Source organism: Mustela putorius, unplaced genomic scaffold, assembly GCF_011764305.1.
Source record: "Mustela putorius furo isolate JIRA1106 unplaced genomic scaffold, ASM1176430v1.1 tig00003853_pilon_pilon_pilon, whole genome shotgun sequence".
NCBI classification, from domain to species: Eukaryota; Metazoa; Chordata; class Mammalia; order Carnivora; family Mustelidae; genus Mustela; species Mustela putorius.
This window is the reverse complement of record NW_025422005.1, coordinates 30,841,521-30,856,382: the sequence shown is the minus strand read 5'-3', so window position 1 is coordinate 30,856,382 and position 14,862 is coordinate 30,841,521. Positions and strand designations below refer to the sequence as shown.

Sequence of the window (14,862 nt, the reverse complement as noted above, 5' to 3'; positions counted from 1 at the left end):
TAACACTTGTGAGGGGTAAATCCCTGAATTTTTTATCTTCAAATTCCCAACTACCTCCATGGCATGTAATTTCCTTCATTAGATATAGTAAAGTGTAACTGAAAAATACAAATAATCTTTTAGACTTTGATGACTCTATAAAAGCAGTCTAAAGTAATTTCTAAAGCCTTTTCTGGTTAAGAAAACCTCTTATTTCCACCACCAACTGTAGCAACTATTTTCTTTGGATCCTTTCTTCCCACTCCCACCCCCCTAAAAAAAGGAAAAAAGTTTTAATTACTTCTAAAAGTTTTGATGTGGGAAGAGAACAGAGAAGAATGAAGCTACATAGAGCTGCAGATCTTAAGCCAGCGAGACTCACCAACATAAGTGTCTTACTCCCAGCCCACCAACCTAACAGCAAGCAAGATTCACACACATATTTTAGCAATAAAATATGTCTGTAAGTTGGAGTATGTGTGTGTGTCTGTGTGTGTGTGTGTGTGCGCATGCACATGCGTGCACATGCAGGTACGCACGACTATCTAAAACTACAAATGTTAGATCTGCACATCCCAGGGGCCTTAAAAAATAATCCAAAGATCGCCCTTTATACCTTGGGGGCATAACCATGGGGTCCTAGACCACAGACTTTGGGTTTTGAAGGAGGTAAAATATGGGTAGAATAACTTATATCTTAAATAGAAAGAGTAAGAATGTTCTCTTAAGGTGTAAGAATCTGACATAAGTGTTTCACAACTAAATTTTTCATCTTCACCCTTGTGCCCCGTATGATTGAAATTCATATGGAACTACTATTACATGGAAATATGGGAACAGCTGACTCACTGTTGGGCTATGTAAGTACCTGAATCTGTTCTTGAGTCCACTGGTCGAGGTTAACTGATTTTACCCTGGATATGTGCACCCCCAGATTCCTGTGGATTCCAGCACATCGAATGCAGATGAAGACACCAATGTTCCAGGAGGCCCATCGTGGCCCTGTGAAGGTCAGGAACAGGGCAATAAAACATAAATTAAAACAATATTCAAGGCCCAAGTGGGAATACTTAGATTATCAGACAACATTTCTGCTAGAACATAAAGGAGGGAACCGTTACCACATTCACCTTTTTTTAATGGTTTTGTTCACTCCTCCAAGGATCAGTGCCTTTTTTTTTTTTTTAAGTTTAGTTTAAATTTAAAGATACCGTACTGTGGTTTTTTTAGTATATTCACACAGTTATGCAACCATTATCACTATTTAGCTGCAAAACATTTTCATCTCCCCCAAAAGAAATCACAAACCCATTAAAAGGCACCCCTTATTTCCTCTCAATTCCTCCCACCAGACCCTGGGAACCACATATCTCTCTGTCTCTATAGATTTGCCAATTCTGGATATTTCATGTGAGTGGAATTATATAGTATGTGGCATGTATATATGGAGCAGCTTTTTACAGTATTTGAGAATATGATTGCTAAAATGCAGATGTTATAACACTGTTACTCATATAAAAAAGTATCCCAGGAGAACAGTGCAAAGTCACATCACATTCCATTTAGTATCTTGCATGAATAGCCTTCTCTCAAGAAACTTTTCAATGATTGTCAGGCCTGGATTCAGTTTTCCTACCAGGAAAAAAGATACAGACATGCCAAGCCAGCCCAAGTCTCAGCCTGAAATTTAAAACTTTGTTTATCTTCCCCTCCCCACCAGGCCTATAAAATATGCATCCTGATTAACTTAATAGGATCTTCTCCCCTTGAGCTGATGTCCCCACTTTACCTAACTACAGAACTCTCTCGATTCAAGACTGTCAAATAACAAAGATGCTTACTTCAATAAAAAAGAAATCTCAGGTATACATTTTAATAAAAAACTTATATAATCTCCCACCCCTTGCCAACTTTGCTCATTCTATTAATCACTCTGGAAAATCATCAAACTCCTCTTCATAGTTTTTAAGCAGGAAAAAAACAACTTGCTTTTATATGATACCTGCCAAAAAACTACTGAAAAGTCACTAATGTTTCCTTCTCCATCATTCCACTAGGCAGAGGTTTACCATATAAAATAAGCATGATACCAAAGTTAGAGGTTGCAATAAAGAATGAAAAGACACCAAATGATTCTTTACAGAGATAAACAGGATCTGTTAGAAGAGCCAAGGGCACTGGACTTCAATTCTGCCAGACAATTACTTGGTTAGTCTGCAGGTTCTGAGAGCCACTTTAATGGAACAATGCTAGAACTGTATGGCAAAAAATTATTCTTAGAAATCTGAATTCACAATTATTATAAAAAAGAATGTAATTTTTTTAATATTCAGATACTATGGCAACTACCATAAATACAGAAAGCTCCAATCCTCCCTATAACCACCAGGTGGTGTTCTCTGCCTGAAATTTTATCCCAGTACCTTCTTATTGCAACTATCTTGATAGGCTCAGATTTATCTTCTGAAAAGAACTTCAGCCACTTGAAATCCCTAAATGGATTTGCACAGAGGGTCTGCCACACAGCTAATACATGCAAATGATGAACACACATCTTTCACTGGTGGGGAACTATATAAAAACAAAATGAAAGGCCCCAACAGATAGAAATGAGGTTTCTCTGGGTTTGTGTGTCTACACTGGGCTACAGTTTTCATAAAGGAATATAGGTGTATGATTTAAGTTATAGGGGATTAAAAACGGGACCAAAAGCTAATATTTTGTGTTTCTTTACCATTTTCTCTTTGCTCCAGATTCTAGAACGCATCACGAGATAGTTAAAATATATTTGTTTACTAACAACAACCAGAAGCCACTAACTAAAAGTTAGCTGTGGAATGTTACGCTGTTTGCTTCCAGGCCCTAAGTCCACAGATGCTGATCCCCAATCCTCTAAGCCACTGTCACAGCTGTGGAATTTCTCCAGATCCCATTATAGAGTATGTAAAGTCTCTTTGCCTCTGAGGAACACAAGGCCAAGACCTGATACTATGGAGCCACTAACAAGGCCTGAGTACAGAAATGCAGGCAATACTATTTTCATGAAAAGTCAGACCGCCTCCTCTGATCCCCTCCCACATCTGTCCACAACCTTTTCCCAGTGGAACAGTGACAGTTGTAGCTCACTCAGCCTCCTTTAGTTTTAAGCCACTAGATTGATTAGTCAGTAACTACATGCACCATAAAAGATTAGGAAACTGGAGAAGAGGAAAACACAAAAGATGAAGGTTACTTTATACATCTGAAAAGGCAGGAAAATGCTGTTATTAAAAGTACAATTTTGGGGGCGCCTGGGTGGCTCAGTGGGTTGGGCCTCTGCTTTCAGCTCAGGTCATGATCTCAGGGACCTGGGATCGAGCCCCGCATCCGGCTCTCTGCTCAGCAAGGAGCCTGCTTCTCCCGTCCCCCACCCCGCTTCCTGCCTCTCTGCACTTGTGATCTCTCTCTGTCAAATAAATAAATAAAATCTTTTATTTTAAAGTACAATTTTTGCAGCCAGAAAAAGCTTAGATTTAAATGTTAGCTCCATTAATAATTAGCTGCATGACCTTCAGAGAGATACTTAAACTTGCTAAGCCTCAGTTTCATCATCTATAAAATGCGTACCTCACAGAATACAGAGGGATGATAATATAAGAGAGCTACATGTAATAACATGGTATAGAATGAGATTTCCAGTACCCATTTCCCATTCACCATCTTCCCTGTAAAGGCTAGTTAACTCATTAATATGCATATACCAACACTCTATGCAACACCACAGAACGCTTCTTTTTAGACAGAAATATGAGTTCTGGTCTTAAAATGTCAGAACCAAAACTGACTGACTAAACATCTGAAAGAAAAAATTTACCCTGGATCCAATTTCAAATATTCTACAAAACATGAAATTTTATAAGCAGATTCCTTTATCTCCCTGAAAATATTCCTTGAAAATATACTATCTAAACCTCCACCTATTCCCCTTCTCTGCTGTACTCCCCCACCCTGCCTTTGTGCCCACACATGTATTCACCACACATACATAGGCCCCAAACTGTCAACCTGACAGACTTGGATTCCACAGTACCTGGGGTTGCTGCAACAAGGCCAGCCTACTTAAATCTGGTAAACTTCCAAAGATAAAAACAATTGTTCAGTACACATTGGTCATGGCAACAAAGCAGGAAATAACAAAAGATACCCCTTTCCAAGTTGAAAATGGAAAGGGACTCTGAGAGGCAATACTATCAACCATTTTAAAAGCAAACAGGATAGAGAAGCGATATAAACTGGTAGTAGTTAGCACAACACAAGAACAAGGTCATGGCTAAGTGAACATACTTCACAGGCCCCGAAGAGCAGGTTCCAGAAGCATTAAGTAGTATTAAAACTAGGGGCGCCTGGGTGGCTCAGTGGGTTGAGCCGCTGCCTTCGGCTCAGGTCATGATCTCAGGGTCCTGGGATCGAGTTCCGCATTGCGCTCTCTGCTCAGCAGGGAGCCTGCTTCCCTCTCTCTCTCTCTGCCTGCCTCTCTGTCTGCTTGTGATCTCTGTCTGTCAAATCAACAAATAAAATCTTTAAAAAAAAAAAAAAAACTAACATGTAGTCACTCTGCAATAAGCAATCAGTGAAAAATTTAAAAGTATATGGATTTGGTTGATCTGTCAAGAATTTGACTGTGGTAAGCACCACCTCAGGATCAGGGAAATCTGGGCTTACAATGAGTGGTTGCATATGTTCTGACAAGTCTTTTTAGGGCTTATGTTTCCATTTGTAAAATGGAAAGCATGTAAGTAAATCCTATTTACATTCAACTACTGGAAAGCTTCTACATACCAACTACTGCTATAAATTTCCTTTGCTGCTACAACTTCCCCCACCACCAGAGCTGCTAGCTTTTAGAGGGTTCTGGGCTTGAGAAGTTAACAGAGAGAGAAAAAACTACAGTTACAGATAGCTTGAAGCTAGTATTATAATAATTACAACTTGCTGATCTCTAACCTATGGAGTTCTAAACAAATAAATACTGAGCAAAAGAAAAACACACTGATACATTGATGGCTACACATACTGAGACTTGCTAGCATCCTGGAGCAACTGAAAAGCTCTTCAACACCAAAGGCCAAGGAAGAAAAAAAATTTTTCCATCTTTACATCCAAGCCCTGTTGAGTCTATCCTGGAAACTCCCAAGTCTATCAATCTCTACTTAAACCTATCTCACCTATAAGCACTTATTCTTCGAACATTATTTACTGAGTACCTACTATATGCCAACACTCTGCTTCGGTACAGGGATACAAAGGCAGACACAGTACAGGTAAGATTCCCTGACTCAAAAAGCTCACAGACTAACTGGCCTCTTTAGAAAGAATAATCTTTCTAAAACTCAAATCTGTACAGATCAGAACCCTGAATACAAACATGACACAGGTCTCACATAGAACTGTGAAAATGTAAACTGGAGCGAATTTTCTGAATGGCATATTCCAAACTAAGCTCTCAATCCTTTGCCACAAAACCTGTTCTTTCTCCATTCTTCTTAGGATCTTAGTGAATTACAATTCCATCCATTCAACTGTATCAGTCAGAAATGTACACCTTTCTCCCTCAATCCCCCATATCTACGCTATCACCAAGACCACAATATCTCTCAGTTCAGAATCCCTTCTCTCTTGTTGGCAATGCTATTTCTCTAATATGAAGTCTCCAGATCTCCTGGACTAGCGCAATAACATCCTGATGTCTCTCCACTTTTATTTTTATGTTCTCTTCCCCTCTAGCCCCAAATCAAAACCATTTTCCACAAAACAGCCAGCTTGAACTCTCAGAGAAGCAAAAGCAACCTTATCTTTCAGCTGTATAAAACTGTGAAAGACTTTGTACTATCACTGTTGGATTAAAGAACAAAATACTTAACATGGTCTCCAAAGTCTATGTGATCTAGCCCATGCCCACTTCCCCGGCTTCCCAACTCCAATACCAGTCTTCTTTCATTTCCTCAAAAAACCAACATGCTCCTTACATAGAGCTTTTGGCCTTTGTACACGTGGACCCTACTGCCTAAAAAGCTCTTTCCCTGACCCCTATACCACCACTTGCAGCCTGGTCGACTCCTATATATATCAAAGGTCATAGCTGTAAAGTTTCTTCCTCAAAGGAACCTTTCGTTGGCCCCTTTCTTCTGGCTTTAGCATTTTACTATAGAAAATTTCAAACACACAAAAGCAGAGTATAATTAACTACCACCTTCTGCAATTACAAACCTCTGGCCAATGGTTTTTCAGCTATACTCCCACCACTTTCTCTTTCTCCCAACCTTGGAACATTTTGAGGCAAATCTCAAATATCATACCATTTGATCTGTACATAATTTGGTGTACATCAGTAAAAGACAGGACTTTTTAAACGTTACAAAATTTTATTTACCTTTTGCTTTTTCCTAAGTCATACCACACTTTATCATATTTTTATTTGTGTAATGGTTTAACACGTCTTCTCCACTAACCAATGCCACAAGAGCAGACAGCAGACCTGTGATGTTTGCTGTCATGTTCCCAGGACATACATGCCATAGTTCCTCAGAAAGCAAAAATTATTTAAAAGTAAATAAATTCTTTGACTCCCCCTTCCCAACCCATTCAATTCATCAGGAAAAGAACAGGTAAGAATTCATAAAGGAAACAATAGGTCAAGAACACATATATTAAGAACGTTCATTAATATATTTAGAATTATTTAATAAAAGTTAGAAATAACAGATTACATAAATGTTGTAACTCTCTAATATATAAATATTTCCATGTTACACTAATTTTTAAACAGACTTTATTTTTAAGTAATCTCTACATCCAACATGAGGCTCGAATCCACAACCCCAGATCAAGGGTTGCATGCTCCATTGACTTAGCCAGCCAGATGCCCCCACAGTATACTAATTTTAAAACTGAGTTTCAAAACAGTATATGCAGAACAATTCCATTTTTAAAAGTATGAATAAATATATGCATATGCACAGAAAAAATGTCTAGAAGAACATATGTAAAATATTAAAAGCTATTATTTCTGGGTAGTAGGGCTGTGAAACACCTATTTTCTTCTCTATATTTTTATGTACTCACTGAATTGTTTGCAATGAACTTCTATTACTTTGTAATAAGAAAAAAACAGTACAGATATTTGGAAAACAACACAGCCATCCATGACTCCTTATTGGCTGCAGGAGAGGCTGAAACACCTTAACATGACATATAAAACCCTCTAGGAGCTTGTGCTTTACACATGCTGGGCAAATCATCATTCTGAAACTTGCCATGTACTCATACCTGTTTACCTATACTATTCTTCCTACCTGGAATGGCTTTCTCCCCATTTCCTGCTTCACAAACTTCAAAACCCAGTCCAACGTCACCTCCTCTCTGAGGCCCTCTAATGGAATAAACCTTGATCTTCTTCATGGTTAGTAGTCAGTGTATGCTTTGCTCTTCTAATACTTAATATCTTACTATACTTAGTTACTTACAAGTCTCTCTTGCCCTAAATAGACTGGGAGCTCTAGAAGGCAAAGACCACACCATTTATCTCAAATATTTATCCCAATGCTTGCAAACAACCAAAATTAATATTTGTTAAGTGAAGTCATCAATAAAAGTATATATGATTTTTTTCCCATTTTGCAAAATGAATGTTTTCAAACACCTTAAAGGTGAAGCTACCACACAGAAAAGGGATTGGTTACTTTGGTGAGGCTCCAAAGGCAGAACTAGCACCAGTGAGTAGAAGTTAATTTTAGCACACTCTGGGGAAGAAATTTGTAACAATTAAGGCTGTGTGAAAACAAATGCAGCCTATCCAGAAATGGTAGAATCCAGTTAAGTGCAGGTGTTTAAGCAGAGGCTGGATGAACATCTCTCAGGGACAGCAGAGAAACCTGCACAGTGGATGGGCAAACCACCAGCCCCAAGGTGACTTCTACACTGCAGTTCTACTAGCTGATCTGTAGGTAATTTGGGAGTCCCTTTCTGTTGACCTTCAATGGCTCTGAGAATGCAGCATGAGATAATCAATTTATGAAGATGTTAGGTCTTGATGAATCTAAGGAACTGAATCAAATTCAGTGTGTGGAGCCTGTGACTGGCACTGAAAAATGGCCTGAATGTGACAGACACATGAGTAAGAAGCTAAATCAACAAACTCTGGTTTGAAAACAGGGATTACTTGACTTGGTCCGTCATTAAATCCCAACACAAAATTTAGGAGTCAAAGTGATAAAGAAGCAGTGATTATTTAAAGAACAATTCTAATGTTACCTCAGTTCCACTCATCATGTCCCTTCACCCCCCGATTTACCTACAAAGAATGTGCAGAAACACCATAGTCATCTTGGAGAAATTAAGGAAGGCTGCTGAGAGGTATGTTTACCAGCCAATTTTCATCTACACAAAAGAAAACTCACTTAGTTCCCTCTTCTAAAATAACAATAAGCAGTAACTTTGAATGTCTGCATGCATGAACATTTTAAGGAACCACCAGATCAAAATAAGGGCTTACTCAATCAACCTCTGCTCTCAGAATGTTCTGCAAGAGAAGTTCCTTTCCATCCGGTCTGTCTTACAAAAATGCTGTTTCCTTTTACAAAAAAGAGACACTGTCCATGTTCACGTATTTGAGAAAAACAGAAGTTAAGCTTTTTAAATCTTTGAGACAAAGCAAACTGAAACTTTTCTGAGACTGATTAGAGAATAAAGGTAAATACTACACGAAGGAATTTTAAATTGGGAAATCAGAGGTAGAAAGAACTTTAACAGTCACTGAGTCTAATCCCTCACTGAATGCGGGCTATCCTACAGGAGACCATCTGGGTCTTCCTTGAATAGCTCCAGTGCTAAGTGAGTTATGTACCATTTCAAAAGGTGGTTACACTCACTGTTAGATGACAATCACTATTAGAGATGTCTTCCTAATACTGAATCCCATTATTCTGCATTTTTATCTCCTGATGCTTCTTCTAGACTCCTCCCATATTTATATAAAATAACAAGGTATGCAAGATAAAGATGGAACTTAAGATAGTGTCTACTCAGGGCCACTTGGGTAGTTCAGTCGGTTAAGCATCCAACTCTTGGTTTCAGCTCAGGTCATGATTTCGGGGTCCTGAGATAGAGCCCCACATGGGGCTGCACACTTGGTGCAGAGTCTGCTTGTCCCTCATCCTCCCCCTCTTCTTCTCCCCACTTTCTCTCCCTCTCCAACAAGTAAATAAAGTCTTAAAAAAAAAAAAAGAAAAAAGAAAAAAAAAGATAGCAGCTACCCATACACACAACCGAGTATGAAACAGATGAGCCAACTCAATCCAGGAGGTCAGTGATAGAACAGAGACAGCAACCAGATTGCTATGACATCAGTGGAGATGAAGCGAAGAAACATATCCTCCTACCAGGTAACCCAAAAAAAGGTTAGTGAAGTACAATGCTGCCAAGCACTCACTGATGAAATGATTAGTCAATCTACATCTAAACCTATTCCAGCAGTTAACTTAAAATGTCTTTTCTCTGAAGACATTAAAGCTCAGAGATCAACAGGGAAGCAGACATGTTTCATCTTTCTATAGGTGTTAGCAGGGCTTACAGACCAGGATTTGCCTTGACTTTGCTCAGCCCTTGGGTAAGGGAGAACCAAAATATTAAATACAACTGAAAAGGGGCCTAAAGGAATCACTCCAAAATAGTAACATAGCCAAAAGGCCAGGGGCCAAAACAAGGCACATGTCTACAGCTGCATGGAGCAGCTTTGCTCAGCAACTTTACATGGTGACTATTGACCTCAATATCCTAGCAAAAGCAGTGCTTGCTTTGAACTAGTCAGAAACATGCCTGTACAGACCTCCTGGTATCTACTTAGCCCCCACTGCCACACCGTTAAGGACAGGGGTTATCTAAGCTGTGCCACTCATCAGCTGTTTGACTTCAGGCAAGCCAATTCACTTCTCCAAGAGTCAATTTCCTTACCTAGATAAGATTATCTCTGAAACCTAACTTTTCTCAAAGGTAGTAACATTATCTCTAAAATTCATTGAGCTACTCTGAAAAGACTCAAGGGCAGTTAACTTTTAGTAAATTTAGGGCCTCACCAGTCTTACTTTCCTGGTTAGTAGTAGGTGAGGATTCACTGTAGGTTAGGCTGTAACTATTCCTTCCCGTCTGTCCCAGCAGTGGATAACTAGTGCATACTTAGGTGATGTTTCTAGTAATAAAAAAAAAAAAACACTACCCAATCAACCAACCTGTACCATTATTACTCAACTCTTTGGAACACTTCAGAAGGGGAAGAACAGGTCCAGTATGTCCTTTTGTTTTTTTTTCCCCCCGGCTCTGAAAAGGTCGTTCTAGCAAGGTATGCTCTGATGATGTTATCACCCCATTCAAAGACATGTAACTGGACCCCCATGGTCTAGTGACTTCAAACTCCTAAGTGTGGCTTAAATTCTTGCCTGATCCAGGCCCTTCTAGAATTAATTCTTATTACTCCTCTCTTTACCTCTATATACCAATAAAGACATCAATTCCTCCCCTTAAAACTGTGTGTACAATACCAGCTGCTATGCTCCAGCTACAGAGAAATGTCTGAAGGTAAATCCTCCCCACAGACACCCAGAGGTCTTTTTCACATTCAGGAAAGGGGCACAGACAGAGGGACTCTTAGGCGAGGTAAGTCCCTGATTCCAACCACAGAGCCTCCAGCAAGTCCTGGAATGGCTGTGCAGTATTCTTGGTGGTACTGTCTGAAAGCCTGAGACAAGGTCCAAATCTCTTGGGGTTTCCCTGGGAAGTTCTGGTATGTGCTGCTATGATTGTTTTTACAGTAAAGAGCCAACATATTTTAAGGAGGGAAAAAGAGCTAGTCAAAAGATTTTCTGGCCAGGGTTGAAGAATCTCATAAAGTCAGTAAGAAGATTCAGCTGATTACACAAGCTGATGCCTCCAATGGAGGCCAGTCCTCTGAAATTATGAACATAGAATACCGCAAAAAATACAAATCTGAACATGGCCACCTGTTTGTTTGAAGACACAATAGGCTTTCTTGAAAAAGTACAGAAAAGTAAGGCCCCTAAGCTTTCCTTTCATGCAGTGATGATGGCTTGTCTTCAAGGACACACACATGGCCACTCAAAGAGACATCAAAATCTCTCCTATTCCTACTGACTGGCGCCAAAAACACTAAAAGCATCTCGGAAGAATGTAAAGCAACTTCAGAGGAAAAGAATGGATGGTATGGTTGAAAATACTTACCTTCAGGAAAGCCTAGAGCTGCTTTCCCAAGAAGCCGCAGGGTGGAAGCAAAGAGTGTGGGAACTGGAGGGAAAAAACCGCTTGAAAATTCTATGACACACATGAAATAGGCTGTAAATGATAAACGGACAGCCAGCTAAAAATCTCCGACTGAGTCTGTGCTGGCGATGACATGCCTGCCTGCTCTCTTTAGAGAAACATGACTGATGGCAGTTGGGATTATACAAAAAGAGTGGATCAGAAAATGGAGACCACCTAGACTATGAGTCCAAAGTCGATTGAAGAAACTCATCCATGACTTAAGCATCTCCTCAAAAAGTCCCGAAGGGAAAAAGCTAGGAACATTTTAAAAATTATGTAAAGAAAATCTAATGAAAAAATAGCTTACAGGTCCAATGAGAAATTTCCAAACTGAGCAAGTATCGTTGCAGTTTGAAGATTCACAGCTTACAAGTGACATTCAAGAGCTTTAGCTGAAACTTCTAACACTGACCCAGCTGAAGCAAGAACATATAAAGAAACGTGCAGAAAGCTAATCAACAAGGTTAACGTACTGCTTAGAAATGAAGAAACTTCCCAAAGTGTACAAAAACATCAGCGGTATACACCAGCAGTGCAGCTTCTATGGAGAGAGGGCCAAAGACCTAGAGAGAGAACTGGAAAGAAACACTTCCTCTGCCAAAGATGGATTATGTCCCATGAGAAAAAAGCTCAACAAAGTTGGTTGGCTTCCCTGTCGACTGAGAGGAAAGCTCAATGAGCTAAGAAAAGAAACTGGTCATAGCAGACAAAAATTGGCTAAAAAGAGAGTTTAAATTCCAACTTCCCCCCATTGGCTATTCAACAAGCGGAGGCTTGAAAGGGCCAGGGCATCCCTCTCCTTCATCAGGTTCCCCAGGAAGGAGGAGGGTTAAACCATGAGGCTCGAGGGACCCAGGGGCACATGTAGGTTTGATTTAGCTTCTACAGCAGCTGCGCTCTGAACATCCACATCCAACCAGGGGATATTTGCCTATTTCTCTCTTTAAAAGTAATTCTGCTTTATCTCTTTTTAGGAAATGGCTGTTATTTAATGGATGCTGCATTTGCTTTCATTGTAATCCCTCAGAAATTGCTTATATCATTCTTAGGAACATGTTATTTCCAGTTCATTGGACTCTCCAGAATTGGACCGTACAATTATTGCACTTTGATGTAAATAAAATATTCACTATTACTTAAACCATTAATTGAAGTCTGACATGATTACATAGAGATATTTAAAACAATACAGGAAATGCTATGAGCTGTTAATTCAAAATTTACAAAAGTAACTTAACGTTTATCTCAATAAATTTTTATTAGTTTTAAAAACAATGCAACACGGGCACCCGGTGGCTCAGTCAGTTAAGCATCTGACTCCTGATTTCGGCTCTGGTCATGATCTCAGGGTCATGAGATCGAGCCCCATCTGCTGGAGATTCTTTCTCCCTTTCCCTCTGACAAATATACAAAACAAAATATACAAACAAATATACAAACAAAAAGCAAATGACACCCCTAGATAAACTTAGTAATATTTATATTCATTTAGCCCTAAATTGATAGATAAATTTAGCAGAATTAACATTTTGCAATTATCTCTTAATTTTTAAATTTCCTTTTAACCATTGTTACTTCATTTAGAATGTGCTTTGCTATTTAAAAAATGTGCTTTGCTGTTTAACTGTTTTTAAATTTTAAGGCAGTCAAAATAAAAGTCTTCCCCTCTAAAAAAAAAAAAAAAAGGGGCGCCTGGGTGGCTCAGTGGGTTAAGCCGCTGCCTTCGGCTCAGGTCATGATCTCAGAGTCCTGGGATCGAGTCCCGCATCGGGCTCTCTGCTCGGCAGAGAGCCTGCTTCCCTCTCTCTCTCTCTCTGGCTGCCTCTCTGTCTACTTGTGATTTCTCTCTGTCAAATTAATAAATAAAATCTTTAAAAAAAAAAAAAAAAAAAACAGTTCTTGTTAAATAAATGCTCCCATGAGAGAGCAGTATACAAGTTGTAGTACATGCACTGGGCCTCCAAGTGGAAAGCCCCACTCTTTCTGGAGAACTTTCATGTCCACCTGGAGGATGAGGTCTCTTATTGTGTCAACCACCTCAGGAAGAAACCTGGATGCCTAACTACAGAGAAATGAGTAAAAGAGCCCTATGTGAGCAGCAGCACTAAAAGGCGAATTTGGATTTTACCTCAGGTCAAGTTCTCTGGAGAGTAAACTTCTGGATGGTGGATCCTTAGATAGTACCTTTCTCATGGAAGACAGCATGGTGCTCAGCAAAAAAAAATCAAGCCAAGTAAGCAGGAAGCTACACTGGTCCCATAAAGCTAAGGCATGGAGACCTCAGGATCAGGAAGTAGAACAGGGACTAGGAACAAACCAAGGGAGGATCAGCAATTAAATTTTGAAAGGGTGATTATTTTTGAGTCCAAAAATAGTGGATTATTTTTTAGGGGTGTATATTTCGTAATAAATTCCCTTTTTTGTTTTCCCTTTGTACTCAAGAGTTCTAAACAGTCTTAACAAGACTAAGGGGGAAAGAATCAAAGGAAGTGATTTGTGTCTCTATACGAGCCAGAGCTTTGGAACAGAGATGGCAATATGAGGAAAGCATTGATAATCCAGGAGAAGCAAGCCCAAGTGAGAAAGGAAAGCAGGCAGGACACACTGGAGCTTCCTGGGCACCTATTATTTCTACTTTGGGTACTCCTTCCTGAATTCATATTTTGGAGGCTCTAAATTTTGGTCAATAAGGAAAACTGGACTACTTATACTTTCCTGATTAACTCTGGATTTCTCACAATTAGCTGTACCTGGGCTATTACTTCTATTTGCAAAACATCATTTTGTTAAAATCTTGCTCTATCCACTTTCCCAATCACGCCTCTTCTCCTTCCTGCCCTGATTCCCAGAGCATCTTGTTGTTGTCCTGTGGCACTCATCTATGGCTATTTCGTTGTTGGGTTTTATTTTTATTTTATTTCTGTAAGCTCCTTTATGTAACAACTAATTTAGTATACTTTTTTAAAAACCTAGTATCTTTCTTATGTGGACTTGAGGTTTAAACTGTTTATTTACTCAGAAAATCACACAAAGATAATACATATCATGCTACATATAAAGTTAGGGAAAAGGTATCCTTAAGGATGCCCTTAATGCTCTTTGTCTCCTGGATAGCCCATGATATTTTAGCTCCAGCCAATTTCCTCTGAACAAAGACTCTGCTTAAAGCATTTATGAATAAGATAGAAGAGTGTCGGGTGAGACATGGCATCTCCAAAAAGGGAGGGAGGAAATAAAAAAATAGCTGCTTTCATTGGGGGCAGGAAGGAGATTGTTTCATTAGGAGCTAAACAGTGAGACTATCTCAGTACGAACAATTGTTTGGCTTGAAGGCTTTATGTGGGCAATTACTCCAGCAAAGGCTCAGCTGGGATGGAACACAGAGCCTGCAAGGATGGAGGGATAGGGACTGACACAGGCTTAAGTGTCTCGGTCATGGCTTTGGAATCCCAAAGCATCCTAGTAAGGATGCTCACAAAACGTATTCTACCCAGTTGACAAACAGTACCTAACCCAGTCAAGACTATGGATTTG

At 39.5% G+C, this 14,862-nt stretch overlaps 1 protein-coding gene across 1 annotated transcript in view; it reads right to left on the bottom strand.

The window, feature by feature from the left end:
* Window positions 1–14,862, bottom strand: part of SMAP2 (small ArfGAP2) — a 46,390-nt gene that overhangs the window by 15,787 nt on the left and 15,741 nt on the right. The window contains exon 2 of the mRNA XM_045064284.1: window positions 848–981. Within this exon, the coding sequence (XP_044920219.1) occupies window positions 848–981 (134 nt within the window). The remainder of the gene's footprint in view (window positions 1–847; window positions 982–14,862) is intronic.